Consider the following 27,037-nt stretch of genomic DNA (forward strand, 5'->3'; position numbering starts at 1 on the left):
ATTGCACAGGATAGCTCCAGAGGTGAGAGGGTGGTCAGACTGAAAGACAGGGCAGCTTGCTGTAGAAATAGAGCCTATATACAGTAGACATCAACTATCATCAGCTCATGATGCATTTGTGTCATATTACAACTACAGTAATTACCAGTATTCAACTCTTAAATTAGTTCACATCTATTTGGAAGCTTTGACATATCCAACTTGGATGGGCCAGCTGATTTGGCCCAATTCTGCAGCGTCATTCATGCTGAGTCTCAGCCAAGTCAGGTAATCAGATGTGGCCTGACTTATTTCTTCTGGCATGCCAAGTTTGGGCCTAAGTTGGGCCAGGTCATTTTTGATAACGGCTCAGTGATGGCAGCATTGGCAGCCAGAATCAGGCCAGCATATCTGTCCCGATTCCGGGATGTCATTTATGCCGAGTGTCAGCCAAGTCGAGCAACCAGATGTGGCCTGGCTAATTTTATCCAGCATGCCGAGTTCGGGCTGTTGCTGGCCCCAGTCATTTTTGATACCGCTAATTTTATCCTGCATGCCGAGTTTGGGACAAAGCTGGGCCAGGTCAGTGGCTTAGTGATGACAGTGTCGGCAGCTAGAATCGCTTCAAATGATTAGGCTCGACTCCGGGGTGTCATTTATGCTTAGTCTCAGATGAGTTGTGCATGGACCGGGTAATTTCTTTCAGCGTACTGAGTTTAGGCCGACACTGGGCCAGGTCATTTTGGCTACCTGGGTTCCAACCCAACAGTGCTGCTGTAGAAACATTGTGCCTACCCTCCGGTGTCCCCCAGGGTCATCCTGGTAAATAAGCTGCTTGATTTTTAGCCTGACACCCTCTTAAGCAGTGTCAGCACAGGTAGAAGTGCGAACATATTTAGTAATGTGAACAGGGTTTACAGCTCAAACTAAAGCCACTTACTCACCTAAGCTACCTGGGGAGAAACCGGAGGGTCGCTACCATGTTTCCATAACAACACCGTCCTGCCACCGGTCCCATTGCCAGGACAAGTTACCAGCAATAACATGCTCTCCAAATTAATTGCACTGCCAGCTAAGTCTCACCTAACGCGGATGGTGCACAGTGCAGAGCAGTCAAGGCTAACATAAGCTAATCACTGGAGACAGGAGGGTTGGCAATAATAAGTAAAGTATATAAAGTAAAACCCAATATATTAACATTACAAAACATCACAGTTTCACTATCAATAAATGGATAGCGCTTTAAAATGTGGCACTGAAGCTCAGTTAATGGGCATTTGGGCTATCAAAAGCAAAATGAATTGAAGCTGACATCCCTCTTTGCAGCTATGAAATTGTCTGCAGTTGTTACATGATGTGAATGTTCACATATCTTAAACATGGTTATGTTTCCCATCCATCCCATATGATGTAAATGCAGCATACATAATTACCAGACTTCAAGCTGAGCACCTACATTATGATTTTAAGTCCTGTTTCACGAAAGCCAAACTTTGTTGTACCCGCCAGGCTTGAATCAAGTTCAAGCCATTTTGGTGTGTGTACCTTGAGGCTTTAGATGAGTTTGGATTGCTTATTTTTGATGCAACTAATTTAGGAATCTCCCTGTCTGTCACTCACAAGTCTGTCACTTGTGCACAAAAAGAAAAGAGCAGCTTGCCACTTGTCATTAACAGCCAGTAATGGATGAAATACAACAAAGACTTGCTAAAGGGTAGGCCTGTGCATTTAAGGAACATTATGACCTTGTATGATTGTGCCTGTGTATAGCTCTGCTCTAAATTGACCATTATGTACACCTGGGTAATGATTGTGAGTGGACCAGCCATTTTCCTATGGCAATTATTGGAAAAAGCTTGACATGGACTCACAGAAAGGGTAGGCTTTACTGTTCCATGCTTTAGTGCAGTGGTTCCCAACTGGTGCAGCCAAGGCGTCCAGACTTGTCCTTAGTCATTATTTCAAGGTCCACACAGTTTTAAATATTCAGCATCATACTTGCATTGGGCCATGTTGTCGAGCTATTTTGCTGTCTTTGTTAAGTAGCTGTCTGTTATTCACTCACTTTACAGCAGGAAACTAAACTTAAAAAAAAAAAGCTCTGTGCTGGATATTCACTGTACTTCAAATGAGGTGTGTTTTTTTACAGACTTGACACAATCATGAGTCACTTGTGGTTCATTCAGAATGGACCCTTCACCCACTTTTGCACTGTGACCCACCAGTTGGGAACCACTGCTTTAGTTTCTGGCAGATTTTATGGGCACCACACATGACTCATATTGCATGTTAGAGGAATGACTTCAGGTAATCGTTTGCTAAGGTAAAAGAGCCCAATCTCACTCCAAAGTCTGGAAATCTGGTGCTTGGCCAATGACTTGTGGCGTTAAAAACCAATCAAAAAAGGCGTCCTTTAACATCTGCATGATACGCGGCCAGTTGCTGTTATAGTTTAAAGGTGCCCAGCGGTGTCAGCAGCAGGACAAGGATGAAATTTGGGATGGTGAAAGTCTGAGTGGGGTGGGTGGGTGTGGTGGTAAATGGGTCCAACAAATACTGACTTTCAGAGAGAGCGGTGTTTGCATCCTGTGAGATTATAAAGCCAAACCCTGTTCTTTATTCCTAAACCTAACCATGTTTTTGTTGCTGAAACCCAACCATGTGTTTTTGTTGTTGAGGGCAAAAATGTCAATTTGTGGTGTTGTACCAACGTAGTGCATTTATATTGAATAATACTGTATGTAAACGTACAATTTCCTGTGAAAACAGAAGTGTATCTTGAGAGAAGACAATGCATGCAACAGGCAGAATTTGACACAGTGTCCTAGAACGTCATTAACAAAGGCACCCAGGGTACCTTGCACTTCTTAAGCAGATGTGGAAAGTCCATGACCAAGCACATCAATATGTAATGATGTCAGAGTGAGAATGTGTTGCTCTATAACATGATGTCTAGGGCAGGGTATTGGTACTCAATACCTTTGACGTACCAGCCAAAATAACCCAAGTAGTATAACAACTTCTCCCGTCAATCAATACCTGTACTTGATCATTTTTGTACCCAGATAGAAATAAAAATGACTGTTTGTACGGTTTAGCTTGCAGCCAATCACTGCAAACTTCCTTTGATTTAATGCAAGGTTTGATTGGCCCATTATCGCAGCAGCTACAACCCATACGGCCTTTGACTAAATTGGCATCTTAGCTTAGATGCCACCAAAACTTTCACATGATGGGTGTCAAATGAAGTCGAAAAAATATTGTTATCTATATCTCTTAAAGTGTACTGGTGTAATATTTTAAATGGTACCAGCCCTAATGATGTCAGATTGGATTTAGTGGAGACAGAGAGAGGCAGACAGATGAAAGAAAGCAAGCATGATGGAGGGATCTGGGAGAGGTCAAGGGGAGCTGACACCCATCAGTTTTCTCTCCTTAATCTATCTGTGTAACACATTGCTCACCCCATCTCCCTAGACACACACACTCACACACACACACGCAGGCACATTCCAGATATCACGGACCCTCAGCAATTGGCTTTGTCATGACCTGTAACCCCTATATATCTGTGTGTGTGTGTGTGTGTGTGTGTGTGTGTGTGTCAGTAAGACATAGCTATAAAACGTTGGCTCAGAAATCAATTTATAGCTGCTTCTTTCTTTCTAGTTCATGTTACACAAGCCGCTGGATGCTCATGTGTATGTGTGTGTGTGTGTGTGTGTGTGTGTGTGTGTGAGTGTCACTGACAGGGGAATAAAAAAATAGAGTTAGACACACAGAGAGAATTCCTGTTGCTAAACAGTATCTAAATTATTTTCAAAGCCCCCTCTTTGACGCTGTGAAACAGTCGACTGCAGTGTGTGTTGAATGTTTATCTCCAAAATCCCACCCAGGAGACCTTTTGTGTTGCACTTACTGGGAACTGTAAGTGGGTATATTTCACCGCTATCTTGACCGTGGAAAATGTACTGTCACATTTCAGATAGTGTTTTTATTTAAGACCTGCTGTGTTTCTTGTGCTCCATGTGCAACAGCTTAGAGCACCTCAGGCGCAACATTTTATTGCAGCGCGTGGGCATTTTATTTTATTTTGATCCTTTAGTCATTCATTCGTTCATTCATTCTGAATCTGACCACAAACCCTGACTTCCAAATATAGCTGCGACCCTGACTGACATCTCTGGCTCAGGTCTAGAGGAAGGAGATGCAAAGAGTTTCTGTGGGGATAAATGATACGACTGGATGTGATTCACACAAGCAGCAGACAGAATCAGGATGTCTGACAGGCAGAGAGGCAAAGCGGGTAATGACAGTCTACAAAGTTGTGAGGGCATGATGTGCAGCACGAATCCGAGTTGTCAAAATGACAGACAAATTTCTGTGTGTAGGAATCAGAATAGAGAGGTAGAAGTGAAGAAAAGATTTTTTTTTTTTTTTTAAAGTTGCAGGAGTTTTCCAAGTAGAAAGTTTGAACTGAATCTGAAAGTGATTATCTGGAGATTATATCACCAGATTCTTTTTTCAATTTTAAGATCGATAATGTCTTGTAGAATCACTTTCACACAGTGGCTTTAAAGGGGGTCCATGTCATTGGTTCAACAGCCCATTGGTTCGACATCCCATTAGTCCGACTATCCGCGGTGCTGAACGGCTCGCGGCGGGCGTATGGTGCGCCGCGACTGGCTTGAGGCAGAGCAGGCTCACGGCTTATGTGTTTGTCACTTTCTTTTTCATTTTAACCCACACCATGATCTTTTCCTGACCCTAACCAAAGGCCACAGTGGCTTTTGTGCCTAAACCTAACCAGACCTTAACCACAGGGCATCATGATGATTTCGGAACGGACTTCAGAACAATGGGTTTAATATGGTCGAACCAATGGGCAGCTCCCTTTAAAGGTGCTGGTAGACCTTTTTTCTTTAGCTGTTTCCCCATATTTTCAGTCTTAATGCTAAGCTAACTAAAGTAGATATGCATCCAGGCCTGACATGATGACATATATGCCAAGAGTTGTGGTCTGCTGTTAAACGCTAAAGGAAGAAGAAGAATGTTACCAACACATGGGAGAAGGCAACAAGTGAAGCTGCAGCAATCGCCCCCCCCCCCCTCCTCAATTCTCTCCAATGGGAGCAGCACTATGCTAACTATGCTACAAACACCAGCAGTGTGACCAAGGCCTGAGCATTTATTCTGCACCGTACGCTGCATATTTGCAGTTTTAACTGGCTTGTCACTGTCACTTTTTATCCAGTGGTCCAATCACAGTGGAGAGGCAGAACAAACAGCCTGCCACAAAGACCAGCCGTCACATTTTATATGTACAAGTGCTGAACAACAACAACAGTGGAGTAAAATCATGTTAATGTATTGTAGGCTATATATTGATATATGTGTCCTTGCTCACGAAATCTTATGAACCCACATAGAGTAATTGGGACATATAGGTATTAAGAATCATGGAATCTAACTGGCATTGGTATCGACTATTATATCATGGTATTGTGACACGCCTGCTCACCAACATGAAGAGAGAGGCACATCAACACACTTGCACAGGCTTTTTGGAGAAGGCATGAAGCAGAATGGCTTCTATCCATTAGCTGTAAAATGAATTGTCATTTTTGGGATGGCATTATTTGACTCCCCATTTCTCTTCCACACACATCCATCCACACACACATGCACATATACACACACTGATAGCTTGGACCTCAAGGCAGAAATACTCAATATCACTTCCATCACCAAGATATCCTCGCCATTGTCCCCATTCATTATCCTGGTTGTTATCATCATTATAATCACATTTTCACAAGTGCTTAATGTAGCAACACATTCTCACTCCAACCTTGTCACATATCAACGCGTGGTCATGGACTTCCCACGTCTAGATACGACATGCAAGGTGCCTTGGGAATGTTCGTTGTTGGCATTCTGGGATGCCGTGTCAAGTTCTACCTGTTACATGCATTGTCTTCTTTAAAAATACACTTCCATTTTCAAAGGAAATTTACTGTTTACATACAGTCCCTTTCAAAATAAAGGCACTACATCGGTACAACACTATTTTTCTTTCTTTCAACAACAAAAGCACGTGGTTGGGAATAGGAAAAAAGAGCAGGATTAAGTTTTTTCATAATCTTACGGGACACGAACGCAGCTCAGGGAAAGTCAGTGTTTGTTGGACCATCCACCACCACTCACACCTGTCTCACTCGGACTTTCGCTGCTTCAACTTTCGTTCTTGTCCCATGGCGTTTCCCCCTGACACCGCCAGGCGCCATTAAACTATAACCATGACCAGCCATGTATCATGCTGCCATTAAAGCACAGCTTTTTTGTCTCAGTCTTTTGCTGCAAGTCACTGCTCAAGTGCCAGATTTTGATGACTTTAGATTGAGACTGTGTTGCATGTGGATGTAAACTACTTTTCTTTATTTAATCAGATCCATAAATTATGATTGGGTTAAGCACACAGATACAGTTACAGTCTGTAACAGAATGTTTTGAAAGTGGTTTACATTAATATTGCAGGCCACATGCCAAGAACCTTTATCTCTCTATCATCTTTCTCTCTACCTGCATTAATGTGTCATGCTTTTTTTAATACATTTTAATGTAGAAATTATTCTGGTGTTTTACTGATTACTCCAAAAAATGACCTGACCACTGGGTTTCTTTGTCTTGCGTTGTATCGTCTAACATTATCTGAGAGAAAGCATTGTTCTGTCATGAGTTGGTGGACATAAGTTGTGTTAATTTAACTGTGATCCAAAAGTGGAATTCTTTGTCATTATTGCAAATTATGCCAATTTTTTTTCACACTGCACTTCCCAAACATTATTTATCAATCTTAAAATGCAGCCAGTATTACTGTCTTCCTCAGATTTTTTGGTGGAATTTAAATATATGGCATGCTTTTAAAGCTGAAAAAATGTCCTTACCCAGAAATACATCTTCTTTCTCTGTAGGTTGGAAAGTCCGTCATATGAGGTGATGCAACTGGAGTTTGAGGTGGATAACGTGATCAACCTGGTGCCAACCCAGACTCTGCACTGGAACGTCGAGTACTCAGGTGGCATGCAGACAACTTCCAGGCAAACAGAGAAAGTCTCGCACCTCTACATCAGCAATGCCGACATACAGGGAATCGTACCGCTGGCTGAGGTAAGGGATGACCTGATAGAGCACAGATACAGATACCTGTGAGTGTACATATCGACATACCCAGCAGCACAACATTTCTTATGCTATAATAGATTTTTCCCTCCTCTTCCTAACCTTCTTGCTGACACCCCCAGCTCATCCCCTTCCTCCAGGTTGATCAAAGCTGTAAAGGTCAGCTTGTTTACCCCCTCCTGTCGCTACAAGCCTCCTGGCTACACACACACACGCAGCAGGTTTCACCCTCACAGGTTTTGAAATGACAAGCAGCCTCACAAATATGGGCACACAACCAGGCAGGTATAGCCCTACACACCTACCTTCATGCACAAATGCTTCCCTCCGTGTGTGCGTCGTGCTGGCATGTGTCATTCCTGGTGAGACTCAAGCACCGTTTGCCTCTTTAGGCCCCATAAAGCTGCTTTCCATATAGACCTGAAACTCCCACTGTTCTGTTTCTGAGTCTACTCTTCAATGTCACTTTGAGAGAATTGGCGCATTACCAAAAACTGTTTAGTGCACAACAAAATGAACAAAAATGAAAATTTTACTATTCTCGTACTTACAATGTTTTTAAAAATAAAGACAGTGAAATACTTCTATACTGGAAAGACAGGAGGAAGCCATGTGGTGTAATCAAGTTACTCACTAGAAACACAATTACATCCCATGTACAATATTTACCTACGTAGCCTACTTATTTATTTTGGGTAAAAGCACAAATCTCAAGGGAAAATGATCAAATGAACAGAATTGGGGAGGCAGAATGCTTCGCCCCTAAAAGGTCCCTGCTCTGGTATGGTTGTGTGCTGCAGACAGAGCATAACCAGGTTGCAGCCAAAACGCAGCACAGCTTTGTTCAGTGGAATTGTCCCTCCTGACTCCCTTACAGTCAAGATGGCAGCAAATATAACAACAAAATGGGGACTAATTTATCTAGTGACAGGCCTAACTTTAGTGGATCATAACATATGATATAGGACATAGGATATGGAATTAATCTGCAGATGCTTTGGTTCAAAATGAAAACTAAAAGTTTTCACTGTATAGATGTCAGTTTTTTAACCTTGACGAAGGCTAGCAACAGATGGTAAGGCTTGTTGTTTTTTGCTGAGCCAATATCCGGAATACTTGCGGCCCCAACTGGCAGGTTGAGAGGAGTGAGGATTCAGCAGTCAATGACGATGTAAGGGGCTGTACACATGCCACGTTTCTTCCGCCCTCTAATTAATTATTTGTAATGTAGACGAATGGCAGGCGCGCATAAACACCAGAGCGATGCCAGAGTGGCACATGCCTTCCTCAGCATCTATTTTTCAGGGCTCTTGAAAGCTGGCACAGAAAAGGCACAAGAGTAGCAACCAGCACCCAACCTCATGCCTTCCAGGCAGTTAAAGATGAGGCTTGTGTACAGCCCCTAAAGCAGCCAATAACACAGGATTTTTAATGATTGTAAATCACTGCAACTCGAGAGGTCCTTGAGCATACAGCAGGGCTCTCAAGTGGCAGGCGTTGGATATGATAGTTTATAAAGGACTTAAATTTCAAAGAAGTCATCAACCGTCAATATGTGTTTAAAATAGCTACTGAAATTGGGGGGAGGGGTGCATTTTAGCCTTTAATTGACAGGACAGTTAAGCATGAAAAGGGGAGAGACACAGAGGGAGTGACATGCAGCAAGGTGCCACAGGATGGAGTCGCACCCGGACCGCTGCAGGAAAAGCTTTATATATGAGAGGCTTGCTCTAACCACTAAGCCACCAATAACGTCTTAACATCGATTTTTTTCAGCTAAAGTTGACACACGGTCTTGTCAAACTGTTAGGTAAAAGTTGATATTCCCTGAGATAAGCTCTCATTGTTTTCCTTTTGTGCAACAAGTAATTTCTTTCAGTAGGCTACAAAATCAAATGATGAGATGACTTACTGTACACATGTGATAAGGCACTCCCGTCTTGTTTGTGCCCCCTCTTCTTGCTGCGGTCAGATCACCTGTATCTTACCCGGATACAGCAATGCTATTTTCTGATTGGCTGATAGGTAGCTGTATGTTATTTTTTGATTGGCAGGTGGGAAGCTGTGTCTTATTTTTATTGGCTGGAGTGTGGCAAGCTCTTGTTGAGCTCTCCGGTAGCCACAGCGTCTTGCAACACTTTGCACTGCAATTATAACGATGTAACTTGGTGGGCGTTATCATAATATTTTTTTTATGCGTGAGAAATACCAGGTGTGGCGAGTGAGAGTGTGAAAAGGTTAAAATGCATGTGTCACACTCTCAAAGTGTGAAACTTGCAAGCCCTGATACAGTCATAAATGCGCACACCAAATATTAGGCTGATTGGTCCAGTAGTTTGCAAGATAAGCTGCAGACAGACAGAAATGCATACATGTAACCGAATGCATGATCCTCTCCAGGTTTACACCTGGCGGAGATAATTATAACTCAGTAATGCAACTCATCTGAGAAAGTGAATGACTAGCAAGTGCTTTGCAAAGCATACTCTGGTCATATTATACCCACAACATGAAACCATTATACTGATTATGTCCGACAAACAAATCCTAAATCAAAACATCTAATATTGTAATATGATGCAGTACACTTTTTGGTCCTTTCTCCATCCCTGCCTTTCCAATTCTTTCATTTTCCATTCTTTTTCATCAGGTCTTTAGCAGTTTTAATTGTAAAGATTTAAATCCAAAATAATCTCTTAAAGGTAAAAATAAAACAGCTATTTAACGCCTGAAATGTTTTTGCATTTTGCACCGTATATTTTGCTGTGCGGATTGTTGCCATCAAAAAGTCTGAACTAAAGTAAAATTCAAAGCTTTCTGTCTGGAAAAGAGAGCAAACTTTTACATAAGTGATGACTTTAGGACTTGTACTTACTTTTTATCAGACAGGGTCAGGTGAAGGAAAAGGTTGCTTTAAAAGTCTGCTTTCATCTGTAACATTTCTAATCATCACCACCATTACTTCATAGATTCACAGATCAAAACAGACACATCCCATAACAGACATTGCTGCTCTGGCTACAGCAACCAAGAACCTCAGGCTAAAATGTGAGGAGGAGGATGCTTTTCAAAATACTCCCAGTTCCATTACCACTGAGGTAGAGCTAATCTGGCCTGATAGCCCTCCTTCAAACAGCAAAGCCCTAGTGAGGGAACCCAATTTTGTTCAGGGCTTTTGCAACCCCTGTCTCTTTCACACACTGGAAAAAGCAAGCTTGAAACCATCATTTCAAATAGCAGGGCTGTTGGGATTCTGCTCGCCGTGTGAATGGAGCTCTGGGCTGAGTGATGTTACATCTCATTCCCCTGTATTCTTTAAAACAGAGCCATTTCAGTGGATATTTGTTGATAATATAAAGTTTGTATTTACATGCGACCTTTGAGCTTCAGATTTATTAATTCAAAACATGTCTGTTTGTGTCATAAATTACCACAAACTTGATAGAAATGCTCTTGAAATACCCTCGAATGATTGTGTCTGTTATATGATGATATTTTGTAAAACAAGTTTGTTTTTGTTCCATCTACAAAGAGAATCAATTTGATATTCTTCTGTGGATTTGTAACACAGAGGGGTGCAAAGTGAAGGAAAAAAACAACATGAAGTGGCTTATTAAATGTTGGCTAACCACAGGCCTCCATATTAGTGTTTGGAACGCGACTGGAGGGATGAACGGCAGTCTTTCCACAGATAATGGTGTTCTTTGATGATGGTGGCGGAGAGCGCTGTCTGACATGTGAAAAATCTCACATAGATGTTAAGCTGGGTTGAGATCCTATGATTCTGAAGGTCTTAGCATGATTCACTGTTTTCCGAGCCATCAAACCATTCAGTGAACACTACTGCTCTGTATGCAAGCAACTGCATGTCTGGTGTTGTCACCACTTAATTGCTTTAATAAGACTTTTCATTTACTTTGTCAGATTCGGATTTTATCTGCATGTTTTGCCCCAAATATTCATTGTGCTGGTGTGGCAGCAGTTCTTTACTCTAGTCAAAACCAGACCTATTATTATAAACCTATTATTATTATGAGTTGTCATCTGCATGTTTGTACGTTTTCCTATGCAAGGTAATGCACCAAAATCCATACATATCCCACATAATGATGAGCCAGTAATTTGTGCATAAACCATGTAGTTTGTAAGGCTTCGATCATGTCACCAATGCGTTGACGCAGTAAAGAAGGAAGTAGGGACAAAACACAGTACTTTCCCCCGGAGTCTCATGTATAAATCAATGCATAGGATCAATACCAAAAATGTATGTATGAACAAAAGCCAAAAATGGTGTGCGCAGTTTCTGCAATCAGGTTTCCACCTCACCATCTGCATCACCAAATTCTCTAAAATGTTCATAAGCATCAGTCAAATTTTCTCCCATGAAGTCTGTTTTTTAGATCACAACTTTTGCGTCGGAAGTGGACAGTATGCCTCTTTCACGCCGTGTAAACGCAATGTTTATAAATGAAACACCAGGAGACTAGTGTTGGGAACCTTGTTCATTTTGAATCATTTTAAGGTATTCACCGTTCCTAAACCTAACCATAGTCATTTTACTTGCCTAAACCTAACCAAGTCATTCATTTATTAATTTTCCGTAACCGCTTATCCCTGTTAAAATTTCCCAGCTGACATTGGGCAAGAGATGGGGTACAGGACGCCAGACTATCACAGGGCTAACACACAGAGACAAACAATCATTCATGCTTGCATTCACATTCACGGCCAATTTAACCTGCATGTCTTTGAACTATGGGAGGAAGCCGGAGTACCCAGAGAAACCCCGCGCTGACAGGGGGAGAACATGAAAACTCTGCACAGAAGGGCTCCTCCACCCTGGGTTCAGACCAGGAACTCTCTTGCAGTGAGACGACAGTGCTAGATACTGCACCGTCGGGCTGCCCTAACCTCTGTAAATTGACGTTAATTACGTAATTTTACATTAGCAGGTAACGTCATTCGTGGGGGCGCTTATTTCTATAATATACAAATTGCTGGGTGTGCATTTTCATAGGGTATCATATGAGCCATTGTACAATGAAACATTAGGATCAGTGGTTCCTTTATCTAGTCCATAGACACTCTGGCTTCTTTGGAGTCCACCAGCAAACTCAGAAGTTTCAGTTCACTATCTTTATCCAGCCCAATTTCTTAATAATTTTGTGTGTATACTACAAAATGGTTTATACAGTAATATACTGTATTTTGAGGGGAAATGTAATTTTTGGGGATTCATTTATTGGTAACACTTTTTCCAATCCAGAAAATGCTTCTTAGTGCTGCATAGACGTCTCTGGAGCGTGGTTGGGGTGGATGATGGACACTTTGGCTGAAAATTGAAAAAGCAAAAACATTATGTCTTGTGTTATCACTATGTTGCCTTACTTTTGACAAGACAAAAAGAGTTCCTCCGTCCACTCCACACAAAAAAACCTATCCGGAAACAAACACCCATTGCTCCAAAATCCCATTCCTTCGAAAAATACACACCTCCTGCAGTTACAAAGATTCATGGCCTGCAACTACACCAACATCTTTTTATTTATTGCTTCTACTTGTTGTGTGTAGGACAACAGATGGAAATTAGCGTCTCGCTAAATCTGATGCAACCACGTTTTCATTTCTTTTTAAAGATTTTTTTTGGGCATTTTTTGCCTTTAATGGACAGGACAGTTAAGTGTGAAAGGGGGGAGAGAGAGGGGGGATGACATGCAGCAAAGGGCCACAGGCTGGACTCGAACCTGGGCCGCTGTGGCAACAGCCTTGTACATGGGGCGCCTGCTCTACCACTAAGCCACGACGCCCCAATGTGTTTTCATTTCTTGTAAATGATTAATTTCATTGCACGCTGTCCTGTTACAAATCAACTAAACTAAACTAAACTAAATTGCTCAAAACAACAGACCTCTAATCTGATCACCTGAAGGATTGTTTGATTAACGTCCAACAGACTAGCACCCTGTGGTCCCTTAATGTTCCTCTTTGCTTAAGTCCGTGACAATCAGCTAAATTAGCGTTTTCATCGTATCCTAGCTAATGCTCAAACCAAACTGGTAAGACATTCTCCATTTTGGCGGCAAACTAGCTATGGCCTGGAGGTATGACATCAGTTGGAAGAAAGGATGTCATTGGTCAAACACATATTTCCACAGGAAGAAATCCAGTGAAGTCTTTTCCTCACATGCAGGGGTGTGCAAGCGTTCATAAGAAACCCACAAAGTCAGTTTTTAAAAATTTCCATGTGAACTTTTCAGATTTAAATCTGTGCTTGATATGAAATGGCCTTTAAGGAAGACAACAGTATTTCCCTCAACTTAACCAAGTGCTTTTAGTTGCCTAGTTATATTGTTGATCATGCTTAAGCAGCACAAGTGGATATTGTAGGGAAAGTAATTGAAATTGATTGAACTGGACATATTGCAGATACGTTCCTTAAGAATCTGTATGTGACAGACTTTTTTGCTGTTGTACATAAATGTGATTTCTTGGAGACACCTGTTTTATCTTAGTTACTTTATGGCAGCATGTGACTCCCATAGCCTGTGCACACATACGCGCAAAGATACACCCAGTTTCACTTTCACCCTCCATCTCTACATTGCCTCTCTCCTTTGGGTAAAAACATCAAAATGGCTGCTATTACAAGCCATTTGGGCCTCCTGATTTGTTTACCAAAACTGCTGACCAGGTGTTGATTGTTGGTTGGTTGCTTGAGGTGTCTGTCACTGAGATGCGATGGGTCACTGAGATGAAAGCTCCAACATTTCTGGGTCTTTGGAGGAGGGAAGGAGAAGGAATCAAATTACAAGCTAGAATCTTCAAAGGCAGCGGGATGTAAAAGCTTTCACAAAGTCTCGCATCCTCCCTCCCAAACAATTCCACATCTGAGGATCGGAACAAAAGTACAATACAGCTAGTATAACCATGTGACAAAATGTGGGATCTTTACAGCTGTTACATATTTAAACGGCCTGCAAAACTAGGCCTCACACATAATTGCATCAGGAGCACTCAGCGCTGGCTTTTAAACATTATTTCTCTGTCTGATCTGTTTGGGTGATTCAACTCCACCTCAGCCATCATCTACCATCTCCCAAATCAAAAGTTAGCTTGTCAACAGTGCTGATGTGGTAATGCAGTAAGTTCTCTCTTTACAAGGCAACAATGAGAACCAGAACAGTGCCTGTCATTACAAAGCCCTCTCCGACATTTTCCTCCTAATTCCGCATATCCATTAAGGTGCTGGTCTCTTGGCTGAGCGGGAAAGAAAGAGACCCTCTTCAGGAAACGAGGGATTATTAGGAGTAATTTGTCTCCTGCGGGGGCTGAAAAATTGGTTTCATCTTTTAGAGAGGAGCGAGGAGGTGAGGAGAGGGGAAAGAGTTGGGGAGAGAGGGTGAGGGAGGAGGAGCAAAGAGACAGAGAGAGATACAAACAGAGATGGACTGACAGAAAGAGACAGGATTGAGATTTTGGAGAGGGGACATTTTATTAAAACAATTAATTTATTGACTGCTGCATGTGGATTATTTTCGCTGCCATTTAATACAAATATTAAGCAATTAGCATTAGTCCACTCAGTGACACCTTTTGCTAATAATGCTCCTGGTGCATTATTTCAAATAGTGAAAAAAACAGTTACCACATTGCGCCAGATTTCCTTTTCTATCATCCCTGTCAATCCCTCCTCAGATGAACCACAAATCACATAATTCACAGAGTCTTTTCTGGACTGCAGCAAAGAGGGGGTTGTTAATTTACTGCCCAAGGAGAACAGTAATGTGGAGCAGGAGAAGTGCAAACTGATTGGAGGAGTGAAAATGGGACTTTCCCACCCTGAAAAGACGACTTGCATTGGCAGCCAACTTCGGCAGACCATCACTGGAGAGAAAGAATGCTTTTCAGCCATAGCGGCTCGGTGGGAAATGTTCCCTTTATTTAACCCAGTCCTCTAAAATTTGATTCTGGATATTTTTCAGGATGGAGGGAGGCCATAAACTCAGCTTGAATAATTTTTAAGAAGCAGCTAGCAGTGGCTGAAGTACCTGAATGCACCTCCATTTATCTCACATAGTGTACAGTTCAGGCACTTCCACTGTAAATGTTGTTTTGTCCCGCCCTAACTGCATTCCTATTGGGCAGTCTGTCAGTTGTAATTGCAGATTGCATTCTCATTGGCTAGGAGTATTGCACTATCTGTCTGAGAGGGATGCAGATTATGTCATCATGTCACTAGATGGGATAGACTATAAACACATTTTTGTTGGCACAGTTGCTGTTTGGCTCAGTGGACATGTGTAAAGAGGTAGAAACAGAATTAGATACGTCTAAAATAAATTGTAATTTTTTGGTTACAGACGACTTGCCAGGATGAAATGTCTGCATTGTGGGTTTCTAGAAACCACCAATGTGTTACACTTGTATGTTTTGTACATACCATACAAACATTTACAAAGTGACGTAGTTCAGATGCATGGATATGAGCTGGGTTTTGAAAGCTACCTGTCTTATTTTTTTATTTTTTCATTGTCTAATGTTGTGGTAAGATTGATAACACACGCTATAGAAGCTATTGTGCACAGATATAAATACAAGTGTTGTCAAAAGTTTGAAAACCACTGTTCAAGACCATCAGGCAACACATAGGACATTTCCAGCCATTTTTGTGGCAACAAAACTGTGTTTTAAGCCAAAATCTGATGTTTTTCTAACTCTAACCAAGTGTTTTGTTGTTTTTGTTGTTTGTTTTGTTTGCTTAAATTGAATACATGTTAACGCTTAACACTGTCACAGCAAAAAATTTAAATCAAAACATAGCCTTTACATATGAAATGTGAAAAATTAACATATTGTGCTTTGCAGAAAGGTACAATAATATATTTTGTAAGTAATATTTATATACTTTATTTTTAATTGTGTATCTACAGGCAGTGTAGCACCTGCAGATGCCCTGTAGGGATTTTGGGAATAAGGCTTGTCATGGACCAAGCAGTCAAAGCACAAATAACACAGGTTTAAAGTTAAAAAAAAAAAAAAAAGGTGGTTTATTTACCCCAAAAAATAAATTGTTCAAAGCAAATGACTGAAGATAACATAATTAGAGTTATAGGGCCTTTAAAAGAGGTCAGCCAAACATAACTCTACTGAAAAAGAAGGCTAAAAAAACTAGATGTTAACTCAGAAAACAGACATAACAGAATGAGACACTGAGGCAACATACAGTACTGACTGATCAGACCAAATGAAACACAAATGGGAGAACTTACATAGACAAAAACTAAAACTAACACAAATAAACTCCTAATCCCCCCCATGATGTCACAACTCTTTGTTCCGTGGGATGGCCTTCTGCATAAAACCAGGCTCTGCCCTCACCCCCATCTTTTGCCCAAACCAGGAAGTGACTTCAGGTAACTCAAAGAGAAAGGCTGAATCAAAATGTCTGCACTTCACTGCACTTGCAGTCTTGCAGAATTTGCGGGCCTGTTCCTTGGAAGTCCGGGAGTGCTGAGGGCTGTCTAAATCCACAATTCAACCAGTCCACAAGGGGCCTCAAGCGGACGTTCTGCAGACTTCCAGAGAGTCCGCTTGGCATGCAGACTTCAGCAGACTTCACTGATTTCACAACCCACAACTCATTGTAATACTAATTTGACGTTGTGGGTTTTTCAACTGCTGAATTTTTTTTTGATGAATTTCTAAAATACTTATTGATAGTTAGGTCTATTAAAAAGCTACTTGAATTGTGTAGGCCAGAAATAATATTTAACCACATCGTGATACAGAGATATGTAGAAGTCTAGGCTGTAGAGGGACTGACAATGCATTTTAGTATTGCAGCCTATCAGGCTATGCAGTGTAATTGGCTAAAAAAATGGCCAAAAAACAACAAAACAAGGTTTCTTATGTCAGTAATATCTTATTTATTGAGTCATCGTCCTGTCCTCACTCACAAACATGTTTCTGAACACTGTAGCTTGTTAATACATTTTTGTTCAGTCACACAAAGGCTATAAATGGGGTTTGTATCTTGTTATCTTGTTAGGACCAGATGAGTAGGCACTATTCATCAACATATAAGACATATATATGAATATGACAGCAGCGATAGTTGAACGTTTCCACAGCAACCAGTAAAACAGTCTTGAGGGCTGTGTATCAGCCGCTTACAGTCTCTGCCCTCCCACACTTTACGTGATGACAGTAAATGCATCACACTACGTACGACTAAAGTCCGTCAGGGCTCAGTCTGCAAACCCAGAGGGTGGACATTTGGATTCAGCCAGAGAGCAATGAATTAGTAACTTACACAAGCAATGGCAAAATGACAAAACAATGTAATGTGTGAGCTTCATCTGGAAAACAGTGTGTTGTCAAAGTGCTGATAAATTTTAAACTAAACAAACTGGTGTATGTATTTTAAGTGACTGTAAATTAAAGGTGAGTGAACATGTGGTAATGGTGTGGGTGAGCCATTCATCCGCTGTTATTATTATCATTAGAAGTAGTACTAGTAGTAGTAATTATAATAATTATAATGGTAGTTATAGAGATCAAGTATTCACTGAATAAATTCCCAGCAAGAGTGTTGTGTAATTTAATAATGTGGACAGCATGTACTGTACATAGAAAGCACAGGGGTTGCTAACAATAGTCAGTCATAGTCAAAGAGTCCGTGCTGCATCCTTGCATAACACAAAATGCACTAAATGAGTGTTGAGACGCTGAAGTTTCAGCACCAAGGACAGCGCCTCAGCGTGTGGCGTCAGGATCTTAATGGAACACAGTCGTGTGTCTGTGCTAATGTGATTATTATTAGTGCAGTGAAAAGTCCTGCCCTATTTGATCCCTCCATCTATAAATCTTTGAGTTTACCTGGTTTACATAAGGCCCCTCTCTGTGATGTAACTAATGAGAAAGCATGAGGGAAAATAATGGAGACAAATGGACAGAAAAAGAGGGACAGAACAAGCCGTTATGTTCGCCAGGGTGAAAACAGAATGAAAGGGGAGGTCAGAAATGGACCTGCTGTACTTCCCCGGCTCTTAGAGATATTTTAGCAGCTTATAAATTGGATCTGTAATAATGTTGTTTTATTTTCCCTACAAGCGCCATTACACCTCAGCCTGGAATGAGGCTGTTTCGCAACCTCTCAGTGAAGGAGGGAGAGACAGAGGCTGGGAAATAGTTCTCTTTTCTATAAAGCAAACATTAAATTAAAGTGTGTGTTTCATGTGTTAGCAGCAATGGTTCCTACTACACTATTATCTTAAGTTTTGATTGGCAAAGGAGGGATAAAACTGTCAGTTTTATTTGTGTGTGTGTGTGCGTGTGTGTGTGTGTGTGTGTGTGTGCGCATAGGAGAGGGAAGGAATGAGTGACTTTCTTCTCCCAATCTTCCTCCTGTTGGTCTTAGACTTTAATAGTTTTCAGAACTCTCCTCTAATTTTCTCCCTTTGTCTTTTTCCTTTCTGATCAACTCTTTCACTAGTTTCACCGACCTCTTTTCCCTCCCCTCTCCAAACTGTTGCAACCAGTCAACTTGGGAGCCACTTTAGATCCCAAAAATAGTAGGACAAAAAGAAAAAACCTCAAAAACCTCCGTCATTCATCAGTAAAGGCCTTTGCACAGCCACCATTTTTTTCGTCTGAAATTGTCGCAAGTCTAAACCTAAGTGCGACCTTACGTTGTGTCAATTATGTTGGCACACTGAGTCCAAAACTTTCGTCTGCCATTTAAATTGTCAGAACTGGCTCAATTTTCTGTGCTTTTCGCATCCGTCAGAGCCATTAGAGATGTTTGACGAGGAATCAGTGAAGTAAATGTGGCAGCAAGACACAGCTGTGACAAGACAGAGGAACGCAGCGCACAGAATCATTTCATAACTCAGATAGCTCACGTTCAGCAGGTCAGACAGTAAAATTCAAGTTGATGATGATGATGAAGAGGAGGAGGATGCTCAGCCCCTTCAGGTTGCCAAATGAAAGACAGGAAGGTAGTGGTGACAGCCTGATAGGTAGCTTCAGCAGAGAGAGACAAAGGAGAAAATGTGTCTAGAACGATAAAACGCATCGGAATCAGTGTGCACGGTCTCTGTGCTTAATGATTTTTTGCGGATGAAACGCATTGGAAAAAAACAGACTCAATGTGCAAAGACCTGGCGAGAGGAGTCAACTACAAATAGAATAGGTAAAGCTTTACTCATCCCTGAATGGAAAGAATCAACTGTCTAGCAGCTCATAAAAGACAAAACAACCACACTTTCCCTCATCAACAACAACACAGCGTTATTAACATAGACATCAAATAAAACAAGTTAAAATAAGTGCATGGATAGAGATTAAAAATCAAATTAAATTTTAGTTGAAATAAAATTAATGTCAAACATTAATGTAAGGCGTTCGAGTTTGACGCAATCACAATGTGCTGTGACAACGTAGTGTTTTTAGCCACAACCCAGTGGCTAAAAACACTAGTTACTAAAAACCCTAGTTACAAATAGTAGCTAAAGTTTGCTTACGTTGGCTAGTAATGTTAGCCTGACAGACACTTGTGTGCTTCCATTGGCTTGTTGCGTAGTGCTAGTAACGTTAGAAGGTCTTGATGACATGATCGATCATGTCCACACTTGGCAAATCAGCCAAGTTCATTCATTTCATTCATTCATTTTCCCGTAACCACCTAAGTTAGGGGTCGTGGGTGTGCTGGAGCCTGACGAGAGGCAGGGTACACCCTGGACAGGTCGCCAGACTATCACAGGGCTGACACATCGAGACAGACAACCATTTACACTCACATTCACACCTACGGACAATTTAGAGTCACCAATTAACCTGCATGTCTTTGGACTGTGGGAGGAAGCTGGAGTACCTGGAGAAAACCCACGCTGACACAGGGAGAACATGCAAACTCCACACAGAAGGGCTCGACCCTCCCTGGGGTTCGAACCCCCCCACTAACCACTGCACCACTGCATCGCCCTCCGTGTCGTTTGACAGTATCAGCTGCCTGCAGGTTCATCCAATTCTTTTATGTAGTCGCGTTACTCTATTTCCAATTCACACAGTATACTGATTTATCACTTCCTGCTCTCATCTGAATTCTGCAGGTCATAATATCATGTGATTGCAAACAAGCTGTTCTGCTCCACCTCCTTCCTCCCTTTTCCTCTTCCTCTGTCTGTCTCCCTGTGTCTCCTCTTCATCCCCACAGATTCACCTCTCTCTGATGTGTTTCTATGCAATTAATTATTAAATCGAACACTTGTTTATCTTTGCTGCTCGAAGATGCCTGTGAGTTCTACTTCTCAGCGGGCCGTACGTGCATGTGCATGTGCAGACCTCTTAGCGGAGCAGTTAAGCTAAGTGGCTCCTTAATTTCCCTCTTCTGATTGGCTCTTTCTAAAAGGAAGTCAGTAAGTAGGAAGAGGAAACTGAGTAGTCAATAATCTGTTGATGAAAGCAGACACACACGCACGCACACAGAGTTTTCAAACTCAATTATAGATTTACCATTTTCACAGTCTGTGTGTTTATTAGACACAGCCCTTTTCTCACTTTCTCCCCCACCAGTGTTTTTTTTTTTATTTTTTTATCTTTATGTCTCGAGCTATTGTTTTCTCAATTCCCTTATTTTCTGTGTGTGTGTCTCAGCAGAGGTCTAAATACATGTGCTTTCTAATTTACATCGACACTAAGCGAGACACTGTGGAATCGATATTACAAACACGCTCCCCGGGTTCTCGCTGTTTGTTTTAGCTCACACACTCGTCTGCATTTTTTCTTTTTTCTCTTTAAACCAACAAATTATAATTAGAAGATGCGAGCAGGAAAGCGTGATGGTCCTCTGACAAGCACTCACATGCATCCTTTAGCTTGAGACGTTATTTCTTCTCAAGGCTGTGATCAAATCATGATAAATTCTCCTATGAAGTTACATTCCTTCAAAGCACGCGCTCTGAGAGAAAAAAGTTAACCCCCATACTTCTTTTTTTTCTTGACATTCCTGACATTTTTTGGGATGCTTCTGTCACATATTTCCACTAATTCAACCCTGTTATTCTGGCTATTAACCTCCTGTTTCATTTGCAACTGTATGTCTCTCCTCTTTCCACTTTCTAAAGAAACTAGCAAGTCTTAATCCTTGTTTTTTTCACCCATGCCCCCCTGCTTCTCTTCACTTCCAGTATTTGCTTGTTACCAGCCTTCAACCACCCAATTAATCACCACATATGACATATCCTAACGTATGGGTGTGTGAGCGTGTATGCATTTGGGTCACTGAGAACTTGCGTGTCCTGGGCTCCAGGTTCATTTCCATACCAAGCGGCTCGAGCTCGCTCCAATCAGTCAACAAGAATAGGAGAAGAAGAGAGGGTGGAGGGGGCTGTGGGAGGAAAAGAGAAGGGGAGAGATGTTTAAAGCCAGAAATACAAGTTTGAGGGTGAAGTTGGAAAATGACAAAGCCTATAAGTCTAGAGGAAGGAACTGCTCCTACTTTCTAAGTAAATGTAAAGAAGGGGCAGTGGATGCACGCAATGAAACAAGCAAGATAAAGCCACACTTGCTCTGGGCGGTGTGTATTAAGAGGATGGAATGTTTGCACCCTCTTTAAATTTTCAAGTTGCACAAGACATTTGCCTGATAATGCCAGTCAGCCTCGAGCAAACCTCTGTCACTTATTGTATAGTCAGCATTGCTTGGTAGCCGTGGCAATAATGTCTGTTTATGAAAACTACGTTTCCGACTTCCCAAAGAACTTTGTGAAGAAGACACTGGTGATAGTGGTATGGACAGAAACACAATTTCAGTTCAGTCAGGAACACTTTAGTCAAAGCAAACTTTATTTCCATTTGCAGTATTATATTTGGCAGCAAGGCTCTGTTCTGGGGCCTCTGCCTTTCCTAGGCCTACACAGAAAGCCTCTTCCACACACCTACGTGGAAGGCCTAAGGCAGAAAGAGCACTCCTCTCTGCCCTTCCACGTGCAAACAAGGAAAGCCTGAGGCAGAGGGAGAGCAGCAGCAAAGACCCCTCGGGAACAGAACAGAGCAAGCATAAGCGACAAAAAGGAATTACATTGATGTCAGACACAGCATGAAAAGGAGGAGCCGGGGTGGAGGTGGGCTGCAAAGAGACTTGCAGAGGAAGCAGCAACAGTAGGCAGGCCAGAGCAGTTTAAACAGGGCACCCTGAATGAGCTCTATCAGCTGACTCCCTTCCATTAATCAGCTGCTCCGATGTGAGCTGAGCTTGACATCGTGTCCTGTCTGAACCAACGCTGTGCTCAATTATTATTGCTGTTGTGATGCCTGCATCAAACAGACTTTTACATTGTAAGTGAACTACTACTGCTTATTTTCCAACCCAATCACCATAAGAAAAGTTGGCATTGTACATCTCTGCAACCTTGAATACAATGTATTTGTACTTTGTTATGTAGTGGATATGTGGGAACTTCACGTCTCTTAACGTCTCAACAATGCTGCTGTTAACGTGAGGGTAGGTTTAGATCAGAAATAGACAACCTACGCAAGCCACGCAGCTCTTTAGAGCCTCTCCATTGGCTCCCTGTGGCTTTGACATAAAATTATATGGAAATGAATAACGGTTATTTTTAACATTCAGATTTTCATTTGTCGTTGTTGTAGGCCTAAAGTGATTATTGCGTTCTACAACCATAAAAATGTGTAGAATATGCATGGAATAAAAAATGTTTTCATCAACTAAATATGCGTTATACGTCTATAACAGGGTGCCTTTTCCTCTCAGTTTTCCTGAACTTCAGTAGTGGTGGCAGCTAGGCTGGAGTCTCTCTAGCAAGGCTAGCTATGGATTTACAATCCTAAAAAGGGAAAAAGTCTTGGAGGAAGATAGGCATGTTATTAGTGTATGGACAGATTCATGCTGCAAAGTTAAATGACTAAATAATCATAAATAGCCCACTGCAGAGTAGCCATCTTGTGGTAAATCATATTAATGAATGCTCAGTAAGACCTTTTCATAATGTTGATGGGCTAATTTAGACTTAATAGGCTGTTACCTGCATTCAAATATGTTTTGTGCCTCCAGACACATTATTTTATTTTATTTTATTATCATTTTTTACATTTTTATTTTATTATTTATTTTATTTTTGATTTCATGTTATTATCACTTTTTACATTTTTATTTTATTATCATTTTTATGTTATTTTATTTTATGTTATTTTATTTTTGTCAATTATGACTCCTTTAATAGTATTTTTTGGTTTGGTTTTGAGTTTTTGGTTAAAATACCTGGTTTTGGGGGCGCAATCATGGACATGCAGTGATGCCTCCATCAAAAACAATAGCTTTTTGTGGCGCTACCCCTGGTGTCCAAACTGATAGGTGACAGGCCTGACAAAGTCAGCTAATATACTTAGCTACATTGATATGATGCATATGAAATGTGCAAATATAACATTCATGGTTTGCCAACATTTTTTTTAAATTTTATATACTTTATTAATCCCCGAGGGGAAATTCAATTTTTCTTTCTGTTTGTCAATTACACACAGGTCCGAACACACACATGCACAAACAGGACCTATACATGCACTAAGTGGAGAGATGTCAGAGTGGGCTGCCCATGACAGGCGCTCTGAGCGGTTGGGGGGTTCAGTGCCTTGCTCAAGGGCACCTTGGCAGTGCCCAGGAGGTGAACTGGCACCTCTCCAGCCACCAGTCCACGCTCCATATTTTGGTCCAGATGGGGACTTGAACAGGCGACCCTCCGGTTCCCAACCCAAGTCCCTATGGACTGAGCTACTGCTGCCTCATTTTCTTCTTGTGACTGGACTCATGACTTCACTATAATTTCATCAATGATAAGTACTCTCTTTTAAAGAAAGCGCTATTGTAATAATTTATCCTCATATTATGCCACTGAGTGCAGCGTAGGTGAGGGATGAGTAAGCATGCACCAGAGAGCAATGTATGCTGCTTTTTAATCAAACCTAACAATACAGCTGATTCCATTCTACAAGAGAGGGGAGAAACTAAAGAGTGGAAAAGTGGAGTTTGTGGTTGGATTGAAAACTCACCTGAAACCAGCTGAAATTTAGGAGGTGTGCATCATGATCTCCTGCTGGAGTGAGAAGAAATAAACTGAGACAAAATGAGTAATGGAGGAGGACAAAAGGCTCTTATTTCCTGACAAGATTCGCTGATTTGACTTTTCATGAACCAAATCAGAAACTGAGGACAGCCTCCTTCATGCTCAGTTATATTTAATTCCAGCCGGGAGCTGCTTAGTCAAAGCACAATGCCCTGATGGGCCACTAAAGCAGCTGTACTGGGGTGGTTGGGACTGAGCGCTGTGCTCGCGTTTACATCAGCAACTATCTGAAAGGGAGAGGAGTGTCTTACCTCCAGGGTGACAGCTTGGAGTTAAAACTGGCAACGTTCTTATCACAAACATTTCAAGATTTAGGTCAACCACTGCGGCACAAATGACTCAAGGTGTGTTCGAGAGACAAATATCTGTCAGGAGGAGAGAGACGGGGAGATGGATGCGGATTGTGAGATAGAGGATATCAAGGATAGAAAATATTGTATAAAGTTAGCACTCTGAAAGTCTCTTTCACATGAAGTTAGATTAGTTTGATAAGTACAAGTAAGAGAAGTGGGCAGAAACCAACAGACAGACTGATGAGATGACACAGAAATGGATGAGGAGAAAGACAAATATGACTAGTTGGAAATAGGCAGGATGAGGGGGTGGGAGAAGAGAGTGAGGAGAGAGGGAGTCAGAGGGGGAGAGGTTGAATTGATAGGTGTTGGCAGGAAAGAGAACAGACAGAAAATAGGGAGGGGTCTGACTAATTGATAGAAGTGAAAAAAGGGAGACAAAGGGAGAGAAGGATGGAGAAATAAAGAGAGTTTAAAGAAAGAGATGGCACAAGAGGGAGAAATTGGACAAGTGGTAGAACTGGACACAGAGGGAAGAGGGAGTGAGTGTGCTGTAGAGAAAGAGGGAGATGGAGAGAAAGAGAAGGGCCCAGCGGAGGTGCAGAGCACCATGTAATAGTCCCTTGGAAGTCCTGGGCAGCACAGAGGAAGAGAGAAAAGAGTGAGCGACACAGAGAAAGAGCAATCGAGAGAGAGGAGACGAGAGCAGGGCAGTTCTAATGCAATTAGGGGTCTGGAAATTGAAAGTACAATTCTCCCTGGGATCTTTGCAAGAGTGGTGTGTGTGTGTGTGTGTGTGTGTGTGTGTGTGTGTGTGTGTGTGTGTGGTGGGGAGGGGCTTGGATGGGCTGTTAGCTTTCATATCTACCAAATGTCTTCATCCCTCCTCCCCCTGCTCTATCTCTCCGTCTCTCCCTCTCTCAATCTGACTTCTCAAAATTAGTCTCTCCTTTTTTCAGTCCCCTCCCTCTATTTATTCCCCCACCCCCACTCACTCGCCTGCTCTCCTCCCCTCCCTGGCTCCATCCATCCATTTCTGTCCCTCTCTCCCATCCCCTCCATCTCCCTCTGCGTTTTTGCGTTTCATAAATTCGTGAAGAGGAGAGCAAAATGTCAGCTGCTTTTTACATTTCCATTTTGTATTTCAGACATTTAGCCGATGCTCTTATCCATTTCGACTTGGCCTAAGTGCCACAGTGGTACAAATTGGATTTTTTAGATGACCAAAAACCGAGGAACCCAAGTAATACATGCAGGGATTAGAGTCAAAGAGCCCCAGTAACAGAAAATAATAAGAGACAATACTCTTTAATTCATTCATTTTGTAGTCTCTGTGGAACAACTCATTAGCAGCAGTGCTTTTAGGAATATGGATCCAATTCCATCTATGATGTAATCCAACACTTCCTCACTCCCAACATTAAATTGTGGCAGCTTGGTCAATGGCCCTTTACTTCAAACTGCGATGTGTTAGGTACCTCTCTAGTGTCAGTTTTAGATATGTCACTTGCCATATCACTTTCAATTCACTACATGCTACAGTGTCTTTCAATATGAACCTCTGTCTTCACAGGACACAGAGGTTTCACTACCAAAACTAGCACAAGATTACGCAACAAAACTACTTGGTCACATAACAACTGTCAGGTGACATTTGATCGTGTATGTTACATGGAAGAAAAACTCAAGTTGACTGTTGGTTTCTTAAAAGACACAAACACCGGTCTCTTGGGTGAAAGTCCTGTGTGTATTTGACCCCCCCCCCCCCCCCCCCCATTTAAAATGATCCTATTAATTGAAATCTCATAGTATTTCTTCTTCGGTCACCTTTTAGTACCTCAGATGTTGCTAACAATCAGAGTCTATAATTCCCAACTGGCCCAGACTCACCAACAGACATTGATTAACTAAATGTCCTCTATAGAGTTAACCTCACCGCAGGTATTGTCTGTGCTGGGTACAGCCGACAGCTGCCCCAGAATCTACTACCTTCCAGTTTTGGTACTGTGGATCAAATGTTAATTTATGGTTTCTTTAGTGTATAGTCACCTGACAATAAGAATCACTGTCTTTTCATTAACTTAGAATGAGTTGTCTGTATCTACATAGGGAACAGGTCCTTGTTTATGGAGATCCAGAACAGGCATACCAAACACTCTAGATAGGGCCATTCGTGGTTTCACATTGGCCACCATAGTTGGAAGACCATCTACGACGAGCAGCATCGGGAAAAACACAAATTTAGGGGAAACTGCTTTATTCAGTGTTTTTACCAGTTTAAATCACGTGGTCTCTGCGGATAATTTGGCTCCCGGTAAAATCCTCCTGAACAATGGACACTGAAGACACTGAGACACCATAAATTTGTTTTTTATTACTTGACTTTGACATAGATTAGATGTAAATCTGTTTACAAGGTGACAGTTACAGTAAGTAATTG

The 27,037-nt window shown here is 41.7% G+C and overlaps 1 protein-coding gene across 1 annotated transcript in view; it reads left to right on the forward strand.

The window, feature by feature from the left end:
* Window positions 1–27,037, forward strand: part of si:dkey-215k6.1 (transmembrane protein 132D) — a 427,077-nt gene that overhangs the window by 289,555 nt on the left and 110,485 nt on the right. The window contains exon 5 of the mRNA XM_049578414.1: window positions 6,954–7,149. Coding sequence (XP_049434371.1) covers window positions 6,954–7,149 — 196 coding nt within the window. The remainder of the gene's footprint in view (window positions 1–6,953; window positions 7,150–27,037) is intronic.

The sequence above is a fragment of the Epinephelus fuscoguttatus genome, linkage group LG6 (assembly GCF_011397635.1).
Source record: "Epinephelus fuscoguttatus linkage group LG6, E.fuscoguttatus.final_Chr_v1".
NCBI classification, from domain to species: Eukaryota; Metazoa; Chordata; class Actinopteri; order Perciformes; family Serranidae; genus Epinephelus; species Epinephelus fuscoguttatus.